General features: G+C 43.0%; 3 protein-coding genes across 4 annotated transcripts in view; 1 reads left to right on the forward strand and 2 right to left on the reverse strand.

The window, feature by feature from the left end:
• Nucleotides 1-26325, reverse strand: part of LOC309693680 (junctional adhesion molecule-like) — a 93263-nt gene that overhangs the window by 54487 nt on the left and 12451 nt on the right. The gene's annotated exons all lie outside the window — the stretch shown is intronic.
• The window catches only part of LOC309693309 (hemicentin-2-like), a 1543010-nt gene that overhangs the window by 42815 nt on the left and 1473870 nt on the right, over nt 1-26325 (forward strand). The window lies entirely within an intron of this gene.
• LOC309696197 (nuclear factor 7, ovary-like) lies at nt 4051-5916 on the reverse strand. Its single transcript, XM_082517357.1, has one exon. It carries the CDS (start codon nt 5866-5868, stop codon nt 4483-4485), a length of 1386 nt encoding a protein of 461 aa, XP_082373483.1. The 5' UTR covers nt 5869-5916; the 3' UTR covers nt 4051-4482.

Genomic DNA, 26325 nt, shown 5'->3' on the forward strand with positions numbered 1-26325 from the left:
GCTACTAGGTAATGTGATGAAGTCAGCATGGCTCTGATTATTTTCATCTTAAAATATCTGTGTATTTTTTTGTGTATTAAGGCTGCAATCCAGTTACCAAGAAGACTGCTACACACTGTGTGGCAAAACATATCTACAACCTTTTCTTTAAATGTATTTATTTCAGCACTCCTCCTCCAAATTGTCTGTGGACAGCTACCACACTGCAGCTGTTCTTAGTTGGTTTTGGCTTCTGTAAGAATGAAATCTATCAAATGCTTTCACTAAAACTTTTTTCATTTCGTCTTTTGGGGAGGGGGGGACACCGCAGCAAAAATTTTAAATTTATGACATTTCTCTCTTTCTTAGTCAAACAGGTGGCTTTTTCAGCTTCTTTACTGGCTGAAGGTGGTGGAATTATTGGCCCATTTAACACACACACTACGCTTGTCTTTAAACATCTTGTCACAAACACTGGAAATGCCTACAACCCACACACAGGTAATAAGACTGAATGTCACTTCTCAGCTATGTTGATGTCAGACTGATGTTCACGATGTTCGAACATCTGATTTTCCACTTAACAAATGTCCCACAGGTATTTTCACTGCACCAGTGAGAGGAGCCTACCACTTTGAGTGGTACGTATGTGGACCTGGAGATCCTGTTTATGGTGTAGCTGTTGTGTTGTTTAAGAATGGAGAACGCATTTTTTCAGCGTGGGAGCGTCAGGCCTCACATTTCGGAACAGCTTCTAATGGAGCCTCACTGCGTCTAGAGACTGGAGATCAGGTGTTTTTACGTCTCTGGGTTAGTTTTAAAATATATGACAATCATTTTCACCATTCCACCTTCAGTGGTCATCTTCTTTTCACCATGTAAAAAGGGAAACGCTTCCTTAAGTTGTCTTCTATTATCCACCAGCTTCTGATGTTTTAAAATGTGCATTAATTCAATAGGTGGCAATCTAGTTATCTTAAATATCTAAAACCTCATAAATCATTTCTACTTCTAAAAGCAGTTAATAATATTTTTATGTAACGATTTGCAAATCTGTTAGTAAAATAATGATAAATTTGATTTTAAAAAATCAAAGTGACTGATTATTTATTTGCTGTGTGTGTGTTGGAGAGCTGTATTAAAGAATAACACATAACATGTGTAGTTATTATTTTATTGTATTTGCATCAATTGTCAACATCAGGATATTAAAACCTATGAAAGTTGGTTACACACATGTTCCATATCTTAACTGTGTGTAGCAACAACAGATAACACACATGTGTGTGCCTCATCTGAGCTCTGACACATGTAGCTCAGTGACAGCACTGTCTCTCTCTGCCTCTCTGTCTACATGGCTGTGAACAAAAATATAAACACTGAGGCTTCAAAATGCAGCATCTACAACACTGTCACTCTGCCTCCACCATGATATTTTAATGTAAGAAAACTCCAGACAGCTCTGGAGAAAGTTTCAGAGTAAAAGCCCTGGAGTGTTTTACATGTTATTCTGTTGGATTAAATCTGACGGAGCTGATTCATAAACACTTCACTGCCAGGTATCAGGTGACCTGCAGAGACTGATCCTACAAACACTCAGAAACAGAGTAAACCAAACTGCACCACAGTGATCAGACGAAACCTTCCTGACATGAACACAGCTCCTCAGTAAAAACTGTGAACCAGCAGAGAGACTACACCCAGCACCATACACCACCTCTCTGACACAGTACACCCTCGAGCAGGTGGTGTCCCCATAAACAGTGTGAGAAGCTCTGATTATTTACTATGTTCAAACAAACTGAGTGTCCACAAACGTCTGAGCTCACAGTGAGAGCTGCTGGCACAGTTTGGAGGTGTTCTGCCCCCTGCTGGACACACAGAGCTACAACATGAGGATCAGAGGAGGCTGGTGCTGCTTCACCTTTAGACACAAGAAGGAGGTCAAAAAATGTAGAAACAGAGATTGTTTTTAAACCTGTAAAGGGGGAAATCCTGACGAACCAATCCACAGCCAGAAAAGAAGTCTAACTCTGTGCTGCTCCAATCAGGAATCAGCTCTGTTACTGTGTGAGTGTGTAAAGTCACAGAGTAGCTGGTTTCAAATGTATCTATAAAGTTTATTCACGTTTTATTTAGGCTTCAAAAAACAGTCCAAGTTTATTTCTTTGGACTTTGTTCACTTAGCGCCACCTGGAGGACAGTCAGCTCCCTGCAGCAGCTCTGGAGGACTGTTAACTGATGAAGAGCTCGGACTGCACAGCCTGCTTCATCACCGACTTCTTTAAATAAACATGACCACGATCAGTCGCAGCACCTCAGACAAACACTTGTTACACAGCAGCCGCCTTCACACCGACTGAGCTCCATCACAGCTTCAGAGCTCAGCTTACTAAAGTCAAAGTTTATTTCCTCTCAGGTTTCTTACTTTCAGTAAAGTTTCACTGTTAGAGCCCTGACCAGCATCCTGCAGCATCTGGAGCAGCTGTGTGGTGCTGTCATGGCAATAAGGATCCAAATCTGTGGGATGTTTCCAGCAGGGGTTATAACCTGCAGCCAGCAAGGTGTGCCTAATAAAGTGGCCGTGTTTATGTCCCAGTGCAGCAGCATCAGAAAACGGTGGTTTACATCTCTGTTACAGGAAACCTGAAGAGTTAAAACACAAGAGAAGAAAATCTAAACGTTACACAAAGAACATAAAAGAAGTAAACTTCATAAAAACTTCACAAATGATGCTTTAAATGAAAAATAAATCCCTGTAAATAATTCAACAGGTCACATGTTAGAACCACCTTAACTAAACTCTGTAGCCGGTCACTGTGGTTTGTCCCAGCAGCTCTTAGGAAACAAACTGCTAACTTCAGTGTCAGCACACACTGTTAGTAAACTATGCAACACTGGATTCAGGTTTCAGTTGTGTTAAGTTGTGAAGTTGTGATGAAAGTCTTCTTACTGACACAGGTAGGATGGTCAGGCGTCCTCTGTTCCTTCACCGTTCATGAACTGTCACTTATAAAATGCTGCCAAACATCAACTACACTCAATAACTAAACGTGTGCAGGTTAAAGTGATGGACGCCCAGATCTGCACTCCAAATACAAACAGACTAAAGGTGTTTCCTCCAGAAACAAAGACAATATTTACAAAGGTCTCACAGGTAAATTGTGAGCGATCACAGCAGCATCTCATCCTGACTAACAGCTTTTAGATGCAGGGAGAGCGTCGTGGTTCAGAGGTGGTTCAGCAGATGATGAAGGCCTTTCTGTTGCATTGTGTAGTGCTGTGGAGGCCATGATGGTCGACTGGGTCTGCTTCTACTGAACTCACAAACACTTCTGAGGTATTTACACCTGAAGCCTCATTGAATGTGAGTCAGAAACAAACGGCTCAGCTGTGATTAATGGATGTTTCCCTGCATTTCTATTTTCACACACTTTATTTCTTACAGCAGGAAAACTGAACAGAATGTATGTAAGAGGTCAGAGTGAGGATGACGTCACTTAATACAGGAAATACATGTTTGTCTGTTTTGATGATGAAGGACTTCTTCAGCTCTGTAAACAGCTACACTTGAGAGGACAGAGGTGATTTCATGGATCAATAACAATGTGTTTATCAGCTTTCATCATCGCAGTGCAGACATGACGTCAGATCTATCAGAGTGAAGGCCGTCTCTCTGATGACGTCACAGAGCAGAGTCCTTCTGTCCAATAAAGGATCTCAGATCAGCTGCTGCCATCTTGTGGCCACAGTTGGTTACTGTCTCTGAAAGTTGTCTCATGTTTCCTGTTGTCCTGCTAACAAAGGCTGGAGCTCATCATGCTGAGAGGGCAGCAGCATTTTGTGGCTCTTCACACATGTTCATTATATTCTGATGATCCTGGATGGAGACAAACTACAGATAAGTGTGTTCAGCCCAACTAGTTTATCTCATTACAGCAGTTTGATGTTTCCCTTTGAATCCCCCTGAAGATCCTGACAGTGAAGCACGTACATAATACTCCAGCCTTTCAACTCTGAGCTTATTTAGTTCTATTAATACACTGAAATCTCATTTGTGTCATGAAGAAAGTCTTTAATCAAACAGAATTCAAAGATCAGAAACATTTCATATATGGAGTTAAACATGAATCATTGTTTCAACAACATATTTATTGTTGTCATAAACAGACAAGAAGACAACAACAAACTGCTCCTCCCATTCAACACATGTCAGTCCATATCCCAGCAAACTAAATCATCTCCATTTACACATCAAATAGAAACATGAATCACTTGTAATGATTAGAAACTTGATAGAATTTCAAATCTAGTTTGGGGAGTCATTCAGTGAGAAACAGTGAAATGATTTTCCATGTGAAAAGGTGGACAGCAGAAACAGAAAGAAAGAGTGAAACTAAAAGAGAAACAAAGAGCTTTGGAACAACGAGGCAGCAGGAGGACAGCTGCAGTTTAACAGCTTCAACTCACTGACAGGAAACAACATTAGAAACATCATCATCCTCAACTCATCTGCTGCACTGACACTGACACCTTCAACGGACACACCTTCACTTTACCACCAGTGTCAATGTATGGAAACATCCTGTGAGTGAAAGTGTGTGTGAAGGTGTGTATGTGTGTGTTAGTATCAGGATCAGAGAACGACAGCTTTCCTCTGTTCCAGTCCAGATTCACTCTGATCCTCTGGAGCTTCTTCTCTACTGAGAGAGCAGTGGCAGCTGATGGTGAGTGTGTGTAGTATTCACCTTCATCAAACCATATTGTCCATAATCCAGACAGTATGACTCCCTTCCTCTGCACAGACTCTGCTAACACACCCAGTCCCCACCATGTACTGTCTCCAACTTCAACATCCCAGCTGTGAGTCTCTGAGTTAAAGCCCTCAGAGCCCAGGACAGAGCTGTAATAATCAAACCTCTCTGGATTGTCAGGAAGCTGCTGTTCATCTCCTCGTCTCACACTGGTCAGATCTTCAGACAGGATGAGTTCTGGATGAGCAGTGTTTGGGTCCAGAATGAGAGGAGTGTAGGAGACCATGTCCTTCATGTTGTTCCAGATGTTGAAGGTCAGGTTGCCCAGGTGTTTGGCCTGGTCTATCAGAGCTCCTGAGGGCAGCTGTGGATCATCCAGCAGGGGGCAGCGCTGGACTCTTTCCACTGCAGCCTTGTAGTTGTGCAGGAATGAGACGTCTTCAGCTCTCAGCTCCTCCTCTGTGGCTCTGACTGTGTCTGAAAGAGCTGCTATCTCTCTGCTCAGAGCCTCCATCTTCTCCTTTATCATCCCACTCTTCTGCTCCTCTTCCTCCCTCAGTGCAGCCAGCCTGGCCTCCTCTTCCTCTGCTAGAAACTGCTGAAGCTTCTTAAACTGCTCCTTAATCTGCCTCTCTGTGTGTCGGGCCTGGACCTTAATGTGTTCTGCTGTTTGATCAAACTTCACTTGAACTTCTTCACAAACCTTTAACTTCTTCTTTAAGGGCTCCAGAGTTTCCTGAAGTTCCTTCTTGTGTTGTTGTGCAGCTTCATCGATGGGTCTGAATCTGTGATTGGTGTGTTTTTCTGAGGCACAGCAGACGAGACACGCTGGCTGCTGATGGTCCAGACAGAAGAGTTTGAGTTTCTCAGAGTGCAGACTGCAGAGATCCTCTGAAGCTCTCTGATCTCTCTCCTGTAAGAACGACTCACACAGGTTCTTTAAAGCCAGATTTAAAGGTGGATCATTCTTTGAAGATCTTCTCTTACAAACTGGACACTCGTGTGTTGGTCTCTCTCTCCACCATCTCTTCAGACAGTCTTTACAGAAGCTGTGGCTACATGACAGAAGAACAGGATCTCTGAAGACCTCCTGACAGACCGGACAGCAGAGATCCTCCTCTGATCTGGAAGCCATTGAGTCTGTGAGTGAAGCTGAAAACAGCAGACAGGAAGTACAGTCAGTCCTGGCTCCCCTCCCTCCTCTACCACCTTCACTGGAACTTCCTTTGAGTCGTGTTTTTGCTCAAACTCACATTCAGTGTGTGGAGCGTCAGCAGCTTGAAGCAGCAGTGTTGGAGTTTTCCACTTTTCTCTCCTGTAGCTGGACTCACTCAGAGGAAGCTGCTAGTTTGGTCTGAGCTCAGTCTGATCGTCTGTGCGTCTCTCTGCACTGAGGACGAAGAACTTCCTGTTTCCTGGTTTGTCACATTTGAGTGACGTGAGGGGAGGAGACAAATGTTGCTGTTTGACTTTTAACTAAGGTGTGTTTCAATCCTGCCTGCAGCTCAAAAGCTGTAAAACAGGTTTTGTGTCTTTTCACCTCCACAGGTCACAACATGAAACCTGTTGGGAAGTTTATAAAATAAAGTGTCACTCGGTGGTGCAGCTGTTTGTCAGCTTCTATTTTAGACTTTGTTCTGGTTCTTGTTCAGGTTCCCAGCAGTGGGAGTGTAATGCAGTCACACACACACAGGTGGTGTTAAGGTGGATTCACTTAGTTACAGACAGTGGTGTTATTTCCTGTAACTAAGGGTGTGTTTCACTCCAAAGTTCAGACATTAACCTGCCAGAAGTTGTAAAAGTTACTGATAAAGAGCTTTTATCTCAGAAAGCAGAAAGAAAAGAAATAAGTGTGAAGAGTGCAGCAAAATGTTTTAGTGTGAGCTGGTTCATCTGATCTGGTTGTGTAAAAGTCACTGCATGACACTGAGTTTTACTTCTGTCACGATTAGTGGAGCGGACTCAGGCGCAGACCACAAGTTTCTTCAAATCAAAAGTGAATTTATTTACAGTGTTCTCCACGGTGACACACACACACACACACACACACACACACACACACACAACGGTGTCTGGGAAAAAGGGTTCCAGGGTCCGGGAGTGAAAGGGGCAGGAGTCCAGGGAGGGGAGATTTCCATACAGCCCTCGCAACCACACACAGCTCCTCTTCTTTCCTCCATCACTCTTGCTCACGCTCAGTCACCGTGCACAGGGAAAACAGGTCCAGGGGAAATCTATACACAGACAGAGAAACAGTTAGTCTCCTGGTTCAGACACGAACAAACTTTGCAGAGTGCAGGACGACTGACGCTGATGGCTCAACGATCCAGCGACGAGTAGAGCAGACTCGCCATCTTAAGTAGGACTCCAATTCTCATAATCAGCGGCAGGTGTGCTGATCATCTCCAGGTGCGTGGGCCAGGAGCAGGAGCCCACACTGAGCTCCGCCCCAGCAGGAGAAAGAGAGAGTGGGAGAGGACGAGAGAGAAAGGGAGAGCAGAGGCGAGAGAGGAGAATAAACAAAACAAAGCGCCTGACTGCTGTCAGCTGGCGAGGTGCGGGGACCATGACAACTTCTGTGTTACTGACACTCATCTCTGACTCAGAGAAACGATTTCTCCCCTGTGATGTTCACACAGTGGTGAGTTACATGTGTGTGGAATTTTTCACGTTTTATAGAATTAAATTTCCTCTTACTTTCTTTTTTGTTAACCTGAGTCACTGATCATTTGCAGTATTACAGAGTCTGGCAGTCTTTGCATGATGTCCACGTCACTGTACGTTTCTAGCTGACTCTCAGGTGTGACAGGTGTGCCAGCAGGAAAGAGTAATAATAACCTGCATCCTGAGGTTTGTCATGCAGGATTAAAGGAGCCAGGCTTTGTTCACACAGCTAGGATTGTATTTTACACTGACCCTGGGTCAGTATAAGTATCATACAGTTCAAACAAAGCACTGAAACTTGCACATATTTATTACAGATGCACTAAAGAAAAACGGGATATTTACCGTCAATCTGTGGCTGCGATTAAACACTTTACTGGAAACTTTATTAACCAGTAACTTCATCAGTCATGACAGAAGCTAATATTTCTGAGCTAACATCGTTTAAACCAGTGGTTCCCAAACTTTTTTTGCTGGGCCCCCCTTTGTTTCACAAGAAAAATTTCCACCCCCCCTTTGTGCGCATGAACACATCCTCCAACCACACACACCCATAATTTGCTCCATTGCATGTGGCTATTTTCACGCCACGCTGTGCGCCACGTTATTGTTGAGATGAATAGCAGAATGGCAGATAGAGACAAAATACTGTTAATCTTACCATCTTCAGGTTTTATACGCTTACATACACACACAGTTACTGTCCCTCCATTTAGAAAGGCAGAGGCGTCACGATGTGATTATTTTACTGTAGTTATTTTTTTTGATGTGTAATAATATTCAATATTACTATCAATGCATTTTCCAAAAAATGCCTCTCTGTGCAAAATGGGTTTAAAAACATAAACAACTGTAGGATCCTGTTTGTCCGTGATTTAAACAGCCCAGCGCTGCTCCTGATGAAGGGAAAACCAATTCTGCAGGGAGACCTACCTCGGCACTTGTGCAGGTGATTTTTCTCTTACTTTCTTTTTTCTGTTATTTACTAAAGAATCTGTCAAAGAAATAATGAATTCTCCACACGTGTTTGAAGGTTGCTGATACGTTCATCTAGCACAGACCTATTGCTGGAACGCCAAGACAATTCTACTACAATGGCAAAGACAAGACGCAAGTCACCAGAGCTCTTTGTGTTGCTCGTGCATGAGGGAGAGAACTGTGACGAGCATCGTTCTCTCTGTTAAGGAATATATTCTAAAATACTTCTTCAGCAAAGACTCAGAGAAGAGAAACACACAGAATTTCTTGCAAGCAAGGGCAGTCTCCGGACTGAGAGACTCGCGCCTGAGAAACTGCCCCGGTCTTTATTTTATACTTCATTGGGTGGGTGGGTGGGTGTGTGTGTGTGTGTGGGGGGGGGGGGGGGGGGGTGTCAGAGTGTGGCCCCATAAGATCTTCCCTAAACCTGCTGGTCTCAAAGTCCAGCAGTTCATCAAACCAAAAGGCACTTAGACTAAAACAGACATAGCTACGTTAATCCTACCATAAAACAATAAGACAAGGTACGACCTCTCTCATGCTCCTAGGATGTGGGGTGAACACCCTAGAATGTTACATGCAGCATTCTACCATATGCAAACTTATATCACTAAAAGATTATACTGACTACTAAATACAATTTTCCATTGACACCCTCCAAGTAAGCAAATGAATGTTAACAGTCAAACATAGAAATTAACATTTGCAAAATCATTCCAGCTTTGTGGTGCATCTCCTCCAGGTGTGTAAATCACACATGCAGAGTGGTTTGAGTTCCTCAGAGCTTCATAAATGTCTCTTCCAGTTGTTTCTATCACTGTCCATATGACCAGAGTCCAAATGTATGCAGACATGGGTATAACAAACACACCAGTTAGTTTTGCTGTTTGTCAATGTGGCTTTCAGTTGTCTTCAAGGCTGCAGGCCTTTGTCAGCACTCCTGTTTTATGGCCTCTATCAACCCTCATCACCTCATTTCATGCATTCTTCCTGTGGGGGGATACTTATGACTCCTCTATTGTCCTTTCGTCTCTGCAGAAAACCTTTTTTGGAAAGGGTATTGGATTCAATGATTTTACTGCTGTTGTAACCCCACCTGTTGAGTCACTTCAGCAGTCTTGTTCATGATGCAAATGACAACAACAATGACACAAAGGAAGACCCTCTTCAGAGTGTCAAAGCATGCATAGCACAGTGACACAGCATTAGGTGATGTTCATAGGAAACTGCTGTCAGTCATTCCCCGTCACCACCATAGCTTCTGCTTTCTGTTCACAGAATCATGATGCCATCCTTGAACTTCCTCTCTGCACTGTCGATTGGAGCTTGGAACGCTCCCCTCATCCTTCAGATCTCCATCTGTTGTCCACAATCTCCTCGTGATTACCTCTGGAAAGCCCCGTGGCACAGCTCTCCATCCAGTGCAGCTTTATGGTCATTGCTGTGGTTCCAGAATCTTCTCATGATGACCAGTAGGTCCCCAAACAGCATGACCTTTGACCTCAACCCCAGCCTGGGCTGTCAGCTATGGTCCCTACTTCTCGCTGGGTCTCTGAAGGTTTCTCAGGAGATTCCACCCTTGGGATCATTTCTTCCAGCAATGCTCTGCTGCACCTGCATCTCCTCACTAGAGGAAAAACTTCTATTTGGAAAACATGTCAACCATCATCAAACCAAAATTTCCTTTCAGTTCAGTGAACTTCACTTATCAAAAAATATAATTATTTATTATTTATTAATTATATTATTCGTTTATCACATTTTCACTTTCACTTATTGGCCATCAAAGTGTTTATTGTCTTTACCCAAATAATTGGAGCAGAACTTAAAATCTATAAGCTGTAAAAACTTTATATTTGAAGACTGAAAGAGACCCAGGAAGTGGTCACAGGACGAGGGTGACAGACTGTCTGAAGCAGTTAGAACAAGACAAGGCTGTTGGACCAGGTGTGCTTGCTTTTGAAACTGTGTCTTAATTCCACCTGTTTCACATGCAAGGGTCAGTTCTACAGGCAGGAACGTGGGTGTGCCGTGGGCTCCCCAGTTTCACCCATTGTGGGCAACTTGTATATGGAAGACGTGGGAAAGAGGGCTTTGCTATCCTACCCTGAAACACCACCAAGTCATTGGTTCAGGTATGTGGATGACACCTGGGTGAACACACAAACCTCCATCTCTGGTTTCTTTGACTGGAGGTTGTTGAGGATTTGATGATTTCACAACACTGTATGTGATGTCACTGGTGATGTCATCTTCTCCATCTGCTGAAATGAGTTAAAGTAAACACTTTTATGATTTAAGAATCTAAATGGACCAAATTATGATGACAGAATGGAAACAAAATACCACGATGAATAAGAATGAATATGTACAAACCTTCAAGTTTCCTGTGAACACATCGTCTCACCAGCAGAACCAGTAACACCAGTAGAATCACAACATAGACTACATATAAGTAAATCTTATAAGGCTTACATGATTTACTCATGAAAGTGGCCACTTTCTCATTACTGTCATATATTGTTTTAGTAAGTAATTCAAAGAACTGTTTAGACGGAGCCAAAGTTCAGTAGAGATAGTTGTGATTGGGAAAGCTCAGAGATATTAAAAGAAGCACTGAGGCTCCATCCCCACCAGAGATGTGACACGCCTCGTCCCTTCGCTAGAATCTGTAGCGAGGGATTGGTTCACCAGAGACCTCGCTCCTGGCTGCTGCCCAGCACACATTGCACCCTGAAGATTCTTGTTTGTTTGCAAAGAAAATTAATATCACTCTCTCTGTCCAAATGCTGTACGTCCACGATTTTAGCTACTTTGTTAGGCTACTTTACTTTTCTAAGGCTTAAGTAAATTCAGGAGTGATCCCCAACAATGTCAGAGTAAGAATCTGCTTAGATACGATATTACTAAGATTTTCAGGGCCGAGTACAATAACCTCAGTTTTATCTGAATTAAGAAGCAGAAAGTTAGCGGCCATCCAGGTCTTTATATCTTTAAGACATGTGTGTTATCTAGCTAACATGTAGTGAGTCGTTTAATCTTTAAATGACATTTGTAGAATTTGCCCACTTCCTCTCACCCACCAGTGAAAGGAGAGGAAAGGGAGAGAATCCTGTGCATACACAGAAATGAACAGCTGGCAGAATTCAATTCAATTTTATTTATATAGCGCCAAATCATAACAAAAGTTGCCTCAAGGCGCTTCATAGATACAGAGAAAAACCCAACAATCATATGGCTCCCTATGAGCAAGCACTTTGGTGACAGTGGGAAGGAAAAACTCCCTTTTAACAGGAAGAAACCTCCGGCAGAACCAGGCTCAGGGCAGAAAGTGGACCCTCGAACAAATGCTCATCCTCTGAAAAGGTCTGCAAATGTTTTCACTGTCAGTAGCAGTAGTTTCCACTGAACCAAATAATCCTAAAAATGTTTTTAAACCTTAAACCTATGAAGGCTGCAGGCCACAACGTGCTGGTCAGGCAACAAAGTTGTTCTTCATATTACTAAAATGTTGGAGCTTGTGCCTCTTCAGATGTTTGCTCTTCTTACTTGCAAATAGCCAAGGGGAAATGCCCGAAACCTCAGTCCTGATTCCACAGCTTTATTACATCAGCCTGGTAGAAAATAATTTTTCACTATCAAATCAGGCCACCAGGGGGCGGAGCGGTCCCAGAAGTTCAGTCGTGAGTGATATCTAACCTCTCTTCTTCCTCGCAGCTCGTCTGATCGAGAGTCCCAACAGCTCTGATGTCTCTGAGGGAGATGTTGTGACTGTAATCTGTGAGGAGGACCAAAGCTTTTCTGATTGGACTGTGAGGAGAAACACAAGCAAACTGCAGAGGGCTGAGTGTGGAGATGGGCGGGGACAACAGCAACGTGATCAATCATGTTCAATCAGTACGCTGGTGCCTCACGACACCGGAGTTTACTGGTGTGAGTCCAGTAATGGTGCCATCAGTAACCTGGTTAATATCACAGTCACTGGTAAGCTGATCACTCTCACTTTACTTCTTATTGCATCCACAAATTGAGCTGAACATGCAGGTACATAGATTCTGTGCTGTTCTTCACTGATCACCTACCTGACTGACAGAGTAATGAAGGACTTCCCTCCCTCGGTGCTTCTTAATGTGTGAGGATATTCTCCATTACTGAGTTAAGACTTCCTTATTTAGATCTAAGCTCTGGATTATCTTGCACGTCTCGTGGCTCCCAAATGTCTCTTAAGTTATTATCCTCTGTAGCCTCATACTTTAGCTTTACTTGGCAAATGTGAATGCTTTGTGTGCTGACAAACCCTTTTGCATGTAGTGTTTTTATGAAAAGCCTTATAATTGCCTAATTTTGTGTTTTTGTTCTGTCACAAAAGCAGGCATTCTTACTGTTGTTTAATATTTTAATCAAACCTTTAAGTTTAATTCAGCACAAAAAGCCCCACTGTAAACAAATCCACAGAACAGAACCAAACTCAGCAGCCAAACAGTTTGTCCTCAGTGCAGGTTGACATTCAGAAAAACCAGCTGCCTCAGCTTGGATGGGCTGATGTGGTTTCTCCTTAGTATCTGCCCAGTTTTTGAGAAGACCCTCCAAAGGAACAGATGTTGCCACAATGCACAGTCTCCCCTCCATCACCTTCAACAGGTAGGGAAAGACTGTGGCCTTGGCCTCCCACCAGCTCTGTGGGCCTTCTCCTTGTTGGATGAGGGGCTCCTCAAGATAACATTTCATCTCCATCATAACATCAGCTGTAGTATTTCTCTTTGCAGCATCTCCTGCAGCTCTTTCATCAAAGAGGCTCCACACAGCAGACGTCTGTGGCTCCTCCTTCACTTGGCCCTGTAATGGTGGAGCTGGGTGGGAGTGCACTTTGCTGCTGCAGTTATTCTCTGAAGTGCCTCATCAACAGCTCTGTTGTCACTGAATGCAAGCTTTTTAAATCTACCATCCAGTGATGCAGCTTCTGAGTGGACGGTGTTGAACTCCACACACAGAAACTTTTCACACTCACTGCTAATTTTGTTTTACAGTGAAGCCACTCTGCTCTGCTAGTCCCAATATCTTTCACCTGCAGCAGATGCTGCTTCGTTTGCAGCTGTCAGTCATATTTCTGTGTTTTTGTGTCGCACTCTCCTCCACACTGCTGTCTGTCATCTCACAGGTATGATGTGCGGAGCGATGCTGAACTTCCAATCCCAGCGTTTCATGTTGCAGGATCAATTCCCATATGAAAATATCAATATCTAATTTGATTACATTTGTTTTTCATCATAAATATGACAGACAAAAGTAAATTCAGCAATTAGCGGGATGGTCTGCAATACCCTGTTAACAGGAACTACACTCACCACCTCTCATTCATGTGCGTGTTACGGCTCTGCAAGAGTGTGAGCCAATGAGAAACCAGAGGCACAAAACTTTAGACCACAAAACACACAATCAATGTTGGTTTGTAAAGATGTTGCTGATGAGACTTTGTAGAAAGCAGCTGGTCTGAGTGATGTGATCAGAGTGCAGCAGATAATGTCTGACAGCAGTTTGAAGAGCAAATGGATTCTGTTCTGTTCTTCATCATCACCTACCTGACACCTCACAGCTGTTTCTCACCTGCAGGTCACACAGGAGGATCTGTTGGACTGAAGGTCAGCCTGTCAGTTCCTGCTGTGCTTCTTGTTGCTGCTGTTTTCTTCATGTAGAGAAAACAAAAACAACAAAGAATCAGGATCCAGCCTCATGTTGAGCTGCAGCAAAATAAAATGTCTGAATCTTTTTAAAGCAGCACTCTTAGTCTCCCGCTGGTGGTTTCAGCGTTGTCAGTGAACCTGGGGAACATGAGATGATGCTGGTAACAGAAATCAAAGGGAGTGAACAGCAGACAGGGATCAGCTGCAGGTTTAATACACGTCCTGAATTTGGTTTAGTTTGAAGTTTCTGTAAAATAAAACCAAACGTTGTGATTTGTCTCTTTATAAATAAAGTTGAATTGAATTTCTCTCTGAGCTCCTGCTTCTGTTGTCTGTCAGTGATTTTATCAGTTGGACATCAAGTAAAACTTTGGATAAAATGAAAACTGTTCACACAGTGTCTGTAAATCCACGGGTGAAAATAATACATGTAACATTCACACAAGTCCACGAGTGATTGAATGAAATGTGATCATGGAAAAATAAATTCAAAACTATTCAAGACTTTTACCATTAACTGTCATTCTATTATGAAGTAACAGGAAGGTAATAACACTATAATATAATAATAATAAAGAAAATTAAAAAATATGGTATAACAGAGCTCACTGCCTCACACTGTCGATAGCAGCATTTCTTTTTAACCTTATTTCATTTAAGCCTCAGACGATCATCTGTTTTCACTTAAAGTAGTCTAGCTCTGATATCACTTTAGCCTCTGGATGGAGGATTTGCTATGTTAACTTATAGATAATAAACTCAACGTATTACAGACCAAAACCAAACACGTCCGTAGTATAAGACTGGATTTAACTCCCTTCACACCTGTCTCGACACAACAGTCAGGTCAGTCCCTTCCCTTTTAAGAAATCCACCTTAAATGTATTTTAAATGTAAGTGATGCAAAATGAATTTAATATTTTATCTTTAGTTTGTCAGGTAGCATCAGGTCAGATGGATGATGTTGGGTGAGATGGAGCAGACAGAGATGTCATCACAGCTGAGAGGAAGCAAAAGCCTCAACATCCAGGCTTAAAAGTGATGTAGGGAGCTAAAGCTAAAGCTCTGCTTTCTTTGTGTGCTTGTGCTAACAGCAACTAATGAGAAATGTGATGACAATTGTCCAGCTTTGTCCTTTTATATTCTACCAAATGTGAAGTGAACCTGTGGTTATACAGTAACGATAAGAGCATCTTTATTAGTCCCACATGTGGGAAATTTGTTTTGTTACAGCAGGAAGTGGACAGTGCAGTTACATAGCAAACATGAGAGAACCCTGGAATAGAATAAGAAACTGTACACAACTGTACCCAATAGAATAGAATAGAATGATAGGATAAAAATAGAATACACATGCTACATACAACTGAGTACAAATACAACGTTGTCAGAAAAAGAGTGTTACACTTAGTCCTATTGCACATGTGTGTGTTTGATCAGCTGCAAAGTCTTTGTGGTGGAGTCTGACAGCAGAGGGGAGGAAATCTCTCCGTCCCACATCGTGGGTGCTGCAGCCACTGAAGGAGCTGCTCTGAAGCGCTATAAAGGTTTGTGATGATCAATACAGGTTTACAGCTCAGATCATACTGAGTTCATTATGACTGATATAAATATGTGATAGAATAATAATAAATCGAGTAAATTGTGATTGACAAACAGTTTTAAAGAGAAAGTTTGTTAGTTTAAATTGTGTGAAAGGTCAGAGATGGAGAGAACACCAGGCTGGGGCTGAATATCAGTGTATTACATGCAAATCTGATTGGATGACAGGACAGAGCATAAACTGAAGCTGGCATGGATGTTCTGGGTCTCCTGCCTCTGTGAGATCAGCAGGTCAAAGATTCAATAGCAAAACTTGGTTGTTCCAGCAGCGACGCCGAGGGCAGTGAGCTCTAAAAGCCTCCCAGATGAAAACGTGCCCGATCGAGAGGTGATCTGCTGCTGATGGGTGACGAACCTACTCAGGTCTCCAGCTCTTATCAGAGGAGGCAGTGAAGACACCTGAACTTCAAGGCAGTCGGGCTGGGCCAGTCTGTGATTACATACTTTTATCTAAGTACAATCTGAGTATTTTACCTGTAAGTAATCTTACAGTATTATGTTATATTGTGAGTCCTTCTTACAGATCTTCCTAGGTTGAAAATTAAACAGTACTAAATGTAACAAGTAGACAGCAGCACTAAAGTCATCAGTTTAATGGACACAGAGGAAGCTTTTCAAAGGCTTAAGAAGAATAACATGATGCTAGAACATCACATTTTATAATATGACAGTAAAAATAACTCACAGAGATCATCTTCTATGTTTTCCTCCATAAGGGCGGCGAGCCTGGGTCCAGCTATTTGAGTGGTGTCTTGTTTTGGTGAAGCTTTTGAATTGCTTGGCCTTTGAGGCCTGCATGGAGCTCAGGCTGACACTAAGCACAGGAAAGGCCCACAGTGGGTGCACACACAGGATACAGATCTGTCAGGTCATGATCAACAACCACTGACCAAAGCCCACTGATCTCTGACCTCCCAGCCCATTCTTCCTTCAGTGGGCTGCTTTCAGTCATTATGCAAATGTTCTGTTTATAAGATTGAGGAAACCTGCAGTCAGCTGAGACTGAAGAAGTCACCTGGATGAGTGACGAAACGTTTCTCCCACAAAACGCTGCGTCCAGATGAACAGAATCAACTTTTGGAGATTTACTTTCCTGGATGATTGAGCATGCATCAAGACGTTTGGCAGCTGTAGCAGTCGTGGAAAATTCCCTCTGTGGCAGAAAATCTCACAGATGCAGTCTTGATACCAATAGATGGATAAAAACTGGAGGAAATCCTCAGAGGCCATGAAAACTCCTAAATGGAAGTAGCTTCTTCTGCTGGGTCTATTCTGTTGGTCTGACACTGGCTTCCCTTCATTGGCTTCCTGTTAAATCCAGAATTGAATTCAAAATCCTGCTCCTCACATACAAGGTCTTAAATAATCAGGCCCCATCTTATCTCAATGACCTTGTAGTACCATATCACCCTATTAGAGCACTTCGCTCTCGCTCTGCAGGTCTACTTGTTGTTCCTAGAGTATTTAAAAGTAGAATGGGAGGCAGAGCCTTCAGTTTTCAGGCCCCTCTTCTGTGGAACCAGCTTCCAGTTTGGATTCAGGAGACAGACACTATCTCTACTTTCAAGATTAGGCTTCAAACTTTCCTTTTTGCTAAAGCATATAGTTAGGGCTGGACCAGGTGACCCTGAATCCTCCCTTAGTTATGCTGCAGTAGACGTAGGCTGCCGGGGATTCCCATGAAGCATTGAGTTTTTCCTTTCCTTTCCTTTATGGTTATGTAAGTTCCAGCTGGAAGGTGATCATCGGTTGGAGATTGAATGGGGACGACTACAAGACTGGTTGTCCCTACCTATGCCCCATTTCCAATCAGGCTGTGCTTACTTGTGTGATGAAGTTTCTGCATCTAGAAGAGCTAAATTAGTTTTTTGTAGAAATTATTATTATTGTAATTAATTATACATTTTTGTAGCTGTAGGAGTGGGAAGCCTTTTACGTCATTTTTGTTTCCTTTCTACAAGGCTTTGTTTGTTGTGTTAGATGTGTCCCTCTGATGTTCCTCTAAAGACAAATAAAACATTTTGTTTTGGTGAAACTGTAAAACTTGCTGTGGCATTGGTGCTTGAATGGGGAAGTCATTTTTTGTGTTGCATACATCTCTGGGCAGATATTTGGGCAGTAATTTTGAACACCATGTAAAAATGTCAGTGGACATAATGCAAAACCCAATGCTTCAAATCACAGCATCTAAAACCAAAATTGTGCCAAAGATGCCTCATTTCTGTTTAATAGGATAAAACAATGCTAGCTATGTTATAGACACAGTAACCCAAGGAAAGCAGTAAGTACACTGACTGACATTGTTACTATGACAACAACAAGCTGACATTTGGACAAAAAAAAAACCTTGGAGTAATTATTGAGAAAAACATTAAATTTAAATAAAGTTTTAAAAAACACATGACCAAAAATGTAACTAAAACACATCCTCTGGATGTTTCCAGAATATTTTAAATAAATAAATAATTTAAGGAACAACAACAAAAGAAGATCTATAATCAGCATTTATCTCTTCTGTTTTATTTGATGGTGGGGAAATCATAATCATAAAGAGGCTTCTGATTAGAATTTATTTGTTATAAATGTGATTTATATAAACTTTCATTTAGTACGGTGTGTTGATTATATGTAATATATTTTACTTATTATTTATTTACATTCAGTTTTTATTCCTGAGGATTTTGGGTTTTTTTTATAAAAACTAAAATCATTTATTTAAGCTCAGTTTTTAAAACCTTAGGATGTAACTACAGCCCAGCCCATGCAGCAGTATATGAATGACGAATGACTAACCTCGTATTGTGGATGGATTATCTCAGTTGTTCTCCTGGCTGAAGTTTGGTCCTTTTACAGCATCCTGCCATGCCAAGAAAAGTTCACCTCGGTACTCGCTGACTTCACATCAGTGATCAGTTATTGCGTTTAAAAAGTGTAGCTACTCGTCTTTGACCTTGTATGTATGTGTGTTTATGCTCTGATTGTATTTTCCTGCTGCTCACACAGCATTAGAAAAGCCTTAAAACTCAGTGTTCACAGAGTCTGTAAGCCCCAAATGTTTGTATGAAGGACAGAGAACAAACAACAAAGGTCAGTGTGAGAGTGTCTCTGTATTTGAACAATAAACTCTTACTTTGGTTTAAATTATTTATTCTTTCATTTGTGTTGTTGGCAGAGAAGCTACATCATGTGAACTTCATCATATTGTCACATGTCATCACAGATTCAAAAGATGTAATATTTGTGTGTTTGTTATTAACAATCGTGCCCCCAGACGCCAAAACAGTGCCAGCAAACTGAAACTGAAAAAAAAAACTGTAAGCAAAAAAGAAAAAAAAAGATGTAAGTGTGAAAACTTTTTTCTTGTCTTAATGTCAATATTTATTTTTCAGTTTCATTTTAAGGTGGCATCATTTTAACCCCAACAAAACAAAACAAAAATGACAGAAAGTCCATTGAAATCTGAAAAATATTCATTTTCTGTGCATGAACAAAAACTTTATTTTTACAAGACAGGAAAACTAACAGTAGCTTTAAATTTTTTATAGTGTATCCTCATCCTCAGTATTGGAAACACGTCAAACTGCATTTCCTATAAAATAAAATAAAATCATAATGATCGTGGAAATTTCTTGATCTAAATTCTCTTCTAGATTGAGTGGCAAAAACAAGAAGAGCTGCTGTTTGTGTTTGTGCAAGTGCAAGAAATACATATAGCACGCTCTCCATCCTTCTGCTAATGTTTAATGTACTGAAATTAATTCTAATTAATGAAATTAATGTCTAATTAAATTCAAAGAACTGAAGATAAACAGGCCACAGAAAGCACTTTGTCACCTCTGCTGTGATGCTAACTGTCGTGGTGCCTCAGACCTCTTCGTGTGATCTGACATTTACTGATTGATTTTGTCTGTTTTCAGGCTCTAACTTTACAGGAAGAAACTGTAAAATAATCAAATTATTCATCATTGTGAAAACTTCATCATGAAGAATTTGTGATGAGCTACATTCCTCTGAACCTTCAGTTTGGTGATTTATTTATTTTCCATCCTTGTTCTTAATGCTTTCACCATCACAGCAGTATGAACTGTGGGTAATCCCTTCAGGTCCACAGAGATGAGGACTCGTGAAAATGTGCATAAGGACTCAAAGTGTCTGCAGAGAGCCGTCATGCACTTGATAACATGAAATCAGGACGGCCCTGAGCCCTCAGAGGCCGACACAAAGCTGAGTGTTTATCTGCACGTCTCAAACACGCCTCCATTTGTCTGCAGGCTGAGTGATCTGACTGAGCTCAGCCTCCATTTTCTACAGGGAGACGCTCAGAGAGGCTTTCACTTTCATTTCACAGGAACAGCTTTGCTTCTGTTTTACATGCAGGTGCTGCACAGAACACACCCTGTTCAACCCGTTTGTGTGACTGACTGCAGCTCAGACTAAAGGCTGGATCAGCCTGTTCAACAGCTCAGCAGTTTGTAGTTTGTTTTCATTTTGCCCCGCCTCTGTCAGTGCGCCCCAGGGCCGCTGTGGTTACAATGTATGTACAGTGGGGCAAAAAAGTATTTAGTCAGCCACTGATTGTGCAAGTTCCCCCACCTAAAATGATGACAGAGGTCAGTAATTTGCACCAGAGGTACACTTCAACTGTGAGAGACAGAATGTGAAAAAAAAATCCATGAATTCACATGGTAGGATTTGTAAAGAATTTATTCATAAATTAGGGTGGAAAATAAGTATTTGGTCACCTCAAACAAGGAAAATCTCTGGCTCTCACAGACCTGTAACGTCTTCTGTAAGACGCTTTTCTGTCCCCCACTCGTTACCTGTATGAATGGCACCTGTTTGAACTCATCATCTGTATAAAAGACACATGTCCACAGCCTCAAACAGTCAGACTCCAAACTCCGCCATGGCCAAGACCAAAGAGCTTTCGAAGGACACCAGGAAAAGTATTGTAGACCTGCACCAGACTGGGAAGAGTGAATCTACAATAGGCAAGCAGCTTGGTGTGAAAAAATCAACTGTGGGAGCAATCATCAGAAAATGGAAGACATACAAGACCACTGATAATCTCCCTCGATCTGGGGCTCCACGCAAGATCTCATCCCGTGGGGTCAAAATGATCATGAGAACGGTGAGCAAAGATCCCAGAACCACACGGGGGGACCTGGTGAATGACCTGCAGAGAGCTGGGACCAAAGTAACAAAGGTCACCATCAGTAACACACTACAACGGCAGGGAATCAAATCCCGCAGTGCCAGACGTGTTCCGCTGCTGAAGCCAGTGCATGTCCAGGCCCGTCTGAAGTTTGCCAGAGAGCACATGGATGATACAGCAGAGGATTGGGAGAATGTCATGTGGTCAGATGAAACCAAAGTAGAACTTTTTGGTATAAACTCAACTCGTCGTGTTTGGAGGACGAAGAATACTGAGTTGCATCCCAAGAACACCATACCTACTGTGAAGCATGGGGGTGGAAACATCATGCTATGGGGCTGTTTTTCTGCCAAGGGGACAGGACGACTGATCCGTGTTAAGGACAGAATGAATGGGGCCATGTATCGTGAGATTTTGAGCCAAAACCTCCTTCCATCAGTGAGAACTTTGAAGATGAAACGCGGCTGGGTCTTCCAACATGACAATGATACAAAACACACCGCCCGGGCAACAAAGGAGTGGCTCCGTAAGAAGCATTTGAAAGTCCTGGAGTGGCCTAGCCAGTCTCCAGACCTCAACCCCATAGAAAATCTGTGGCGGGAGTTGAAAGTCCGTGTTGCTCGGCGACAGCCCCAAAACATCACTGCTCTCGAGAAGATCTGCATGGAGGAATGGGCCAAAATACCAGCTACTGTGTGTGCAAACCTGGTAAAGACCTATAGTAAACGTTTGACCTCTGTTATTGCCAACAGAAGTATTGAGTTGTATTTTTGTTATTGACCAAATACTTATTTTCCACCCTGATTTACGAATAAATTCTTTATAAATCCTACCATGTGAATTCATGGATTTTTTTTTCACATTCTGTCTCTCACAGTTGAAGTGTACCTCTGGTGCAAATTACTGACCTCTGTCATCCTTTTAGGTGGGGGAACTTGCACAATCGGTGGCTGATGTTAAGGTTCAGAATATTGGGGATGGACACCAGAGGAAAAACCCACAATAACAACACTGGTCCGGTCGGGTTGAGTCAAACGATGATTTAATGATCACACACGTGGGAGATGGACACTGTATGCAGACAGTCTCAGATCTCATCTCAAAAAACACATCACCATAGTTTTATGAAATCAGGGTATTAGAACGCCCCCTCATGCGTAGTGACAGGTGTAATACAATCAATGTTGACAATTTTATTTAACACAAAGAATAACATTGTCTCCTTCCCGAGGGCAGACGCTACCTGCCCCCCTTCTCCTGGAACCGTCTGTACCCTGCTAAGACACAACATGGCAGCTACAAGGACTCTTTCATTTATTAAGACCATCAGTGTGTATTGCTCTAAATCAAGTATATAATATTAAATGAATATTGCTGGATCAGCTACGTCTACTTAAAACATATTAAAACATGACTAAGCACAAAATCACCAAGAATGACATCTTATAAGTGCTGTGTAAGCGCGTGCGGCCTTCCAAGCTCAAAGCCTTTGCCCTCCATAGATCAGCCAGACTCGCGCTGGCTGTAGCTTTTAACCTTTAATTACCTTGAGCACAACTCTAGAATGAGCAACCAACTGCAATGTGTATGGAATGATCATGGTTACATCTGCAATGGAAAATCATGTTATTATTCTGGTACCTGTAAGAAAAGATCAAACTAAAGTTATCACCATCACTGTAATGCAAAGAATAATGTAAGATCAAAAACTTCAATTTATGCTTAATGCAAAGCTGGTTATATACTTCTAATGAACTAATAATGGCATATTAAAATATTAAATGATAATGAGAAAAACATCCCCTCCTTATTCTACAATTCCCTCTGTTGACCTGTGGAGAATCCAGAGGTCACAAACAGTTGTGTCCCTCCTTGGCCTACACATTCAGTTCCACATGCATCATTGGCATCATGGACATTGGAGTAATGACTCCAGGGTCCACTGCCCTCACAGACATACTTTTGAACATTCTTCTGGCACAAGGGATGAGACAACAACAAATAACCATAATACCCACCACAACAGACAAAGAAAACATGACCGAAGCGATGACCCCCTTCCACCGTCCGAACACTGAGGTCAGCCAGCCTTCTAACGGATTACCAACACCGGAGTGATCATGCATAGTTTCAGAAAGGCTCTTTAGGCCCTCCAGAGCCTTGGTTACCGACCCATCTGGAGCAGTATTGTTTGGAATAAAGGTGCAACACTGGTCGGCAAACATAGCACACACGCCCCCCTTTTCCGCTAACAACATGTCAAGGGCCATTCTATTCTGCACTCCCATTAACGAGGTCGGACCCACCTGCTCCGCTAACCCCTCCAATCCGTCTCTGGTCAGGTTAGAGAGCCTCAGTACATTGTAATGAACATAATTAATCCTATCTACATTCTTGTTTGGAGTCACTGGAAAGAAAGCAGAAATTATTGGAATATTTTCAAACCCGGCTGCTATTTGGTCAACAAGTTTAAATTCATTTGGAACCCCCCTGGGCACTCCAATGGAGTCGATCCAGGTGGGGGAATTCATTCTAGGGTCATAAACATTTGTGTCTTGTATTCCTCTCTTCCTCAAAATGTGTCTTTTGCGCCTGGCTGCCAAAGTGCGCGTATTGTGTGAGGGAATTGATTTTACCTTATTTCCGATTAGCATAAGTGGCGCTCCTAGTCTCACCATCGCGCACGTCCCCACGCTCCCAAGAGGAACACGTACCAGTAGAGTCCTGTGCCCGCAATAGTAATACAGCCCGCTCCTAGCCCAAGTCCCAATTAGGGTGGCTGCATCACTCACATTGTTGGTGGTCCTCCCAATCTGGGTGACCGAACACCAACTGGGGTCAATTTCCCCCAACCGATATTTAACTTTATCTGTGGTAAACTTAAAGCACGTATAATTATCTTTCCGGGGCATAAACGGCCCTACTTGCGTGAGCTTGCCAATAGGGGGAAATAGACTGGACAACACAGTGCAGTTCCCCGTATTCACAGCTCCTCTAGTTATTTGCAACATACAATTATAGCCCCACTGATCCTCTGGATGCAGAGGTGCAGGCTCTATAAATAAACGCGGCCTTGCCGAAGCGCAGGCTACACAATTAGCCACTTTTTGTTCTCTAGCATTTTGGGCTATCCAGTCCAGCCAGATGTTACTGTCACTGAACCCGGTAGCGCGTTCAATCAAATCCTGAGGTTTCAGGGTGGTGTAGTCCACCGACATTACTCGCCTCTCCCTTGGTTCGTGCTCCTCTGGTATAGCTTCCGATGACCCGCTCCCCTCCTGCCCTGTAAAAGATGCAACAGAGCTGGTGGGAGTAGAAATCACACGAGTTGTTATGTCTTCTCTACCTGACGGTACGCGATTAGTTTTTTCTAGGAAATTAACCTTAATTAACCCTTTTGGATCAACCCCCGCTATTTCCACCCCCAAAATTAAATACATAGATTGTTTACGATGCCAATTCCCTAATGATAAAGTTAACGCGTTTCCAGAGGGGCTAAAATCCCTCTGTAGTTTAAGCCCGTTTTCTGATCCTGATTCTAACGGTTCCCAATTTTGCCCAGTGTAACCCCTTACCTGGTCCCAATTACGGCACCAGCTGTCATAAGGACGATTTCCCCTCTCGCAGTGCGTACTCACTGAATAATCCCAACAGACCCACACATTGTATCCCCTCCAAGCACTGCCGACGTCCCTGCAATTAACAACATCACACAGATCAAACGTAAAGGAAGTTGTGGAGCCAATAACATAATCTAATTCTAAACCACCATATGTGCTGAGACACTCATCCTTTTTACCAGAGACCTCGCGCTTCACTCTTGCCCGCAACCTTAAATCACTATGGACCACGCGTGATGTACTTGGTGTATCAAACAACGCCGGACTGGCATGGCCTCCGTGCTCAGACTGGTTTCCCGGGTCGGTCTGCAACAAACAAATCAAAAAACAAATAGCCATGATTAGCAACATAGTTAACATCAAACTCATAATAATTTTGAACATTGTGATGGCTTTTGAAACTCTTCTTTCATCACCAGTGTCTAATTGTTGTGATGGCATGGTGGTATGTGAATGTTATGGTGTAGTAAAAAGTTCAAAGCCCTTTGTCAGAGCCTCTCTCCTGTTTTAGGTGTTCAGTGTGGTACCGCTCCTTTTCATTGGCGCGGCGATCTCCTCCTTGGCTGCTCTTCTTTCTTCGACCTTCCGGGTAGACCACCGGTCGGTCCGTTGCACAGGTGTGAGGGATTATTCTGCCGCTCAATTTCACCTGCGTCGGGTTGAGATTGATCCTTCCCCACCAAGCCCTCGTGCGCAGCCGCGCACTGCGTCCAGTGATACCAGGTGTCGCCTTTCCCCTTCAGTTGGACCGCTGTCGCCGTCCGAGCCGATACCTCATATGGACCAGTCCAGCGGGGCTCCTTCCACTTTCGTTTGATGACTCTCAGCCACACTGTTTTCGCGTCCGGGACCTCTCCTTCGCCTGTGGGCCCTTTACAAGCCGCCTGTTTCGTGAAACTGGACACTAGCGCCTTTAGCTCGTTCCAGTAGTCTGCGTGGGACCGGTTCCCCTTTTTGTCCCGTTCAACCGAGCCCACCGTCCAAGGTGCCGGAAACTGTCTCCCGGTTTGCAGCTCGTATGGTGTAAAACCTGTGGATTGATTAACAGAACATCTTATGGTCATCAACGCAACCGGCAGGGCTGCGACCCAATTTAGCCCTGTTTGCGCGCAGATTTTTGCCAATTTGTTTTTCAAATTTAGGTTCATTCTTTCTACTTTCCCCTGAGACTGAGGATGATAGACCGTTCCAAATTTATGCTGGACGCCCAACATTTTTTCTACTTTTTCCAAATCTTGATTTTTAAAATGGGTTCCATTATCTGATCTAATTCTTTTCGGGAACCCATGACGGGGAATGTAATGATTGATTAAACACTTAATGACAGTCTTAGCATCCTCCTTTTTTGTAGCCCAGGCCTCTGGCCAGCCGGTCAAAGCGTCAACACACGCTAACAAATATCTTACACCGCCTGGCCCGGAATCAATCATATCAGTGAAATCAATAACAATCTCCTCTCCCGGCCTCTCAGGGGGCCGAAACTTACCCACTTCCGGTTTTACTGCTGGCTTAGGATTGTGTGCCCCACAGATTAAGCACATCCTGGCCTTCTCCCTTATCATTCCTCGCAGCTCAGGATGCCACCAATGACACAAATTTCTTTCCATCTGGGCTCTCCCCACGTGGGCAAGTCCGTGGGCTTCATCCACCTTCTGTTCTGCCATTTTGGCTGTCAGCACGGGGCGCCCGTCTGGCCCCCTCCACAAGTGTCCATCCTGCCAGGCTCCTTTGTTTTTCCACACCCCCTTTTCCTCTGGGGATGCCTCCTCCTGGGCCCGTTTAACTTCCTCAATCAAGTCAACAGATCTCTCCTCTTCTGGGGTTACCTGTATCATTTGTCTCTGTCCTTTGTAGCCTGCGGCCTCCTTTGCGGCTTCGTCTGCTCTCTGGTT

The sequence above is a fragment of the Aulonocara stuartgranti genome (assembly GCF_965226115.1).
Source record: "Aulonocara stuartgranti genome assembly, chromosome: 3".
NCBI classification, from domain to species: Eukaryota; Metazoa; Chordata; class Actinopteri; order Cichliformes; family Cichlidae; genus Aulonocara; species Aulonocara stuartgranti.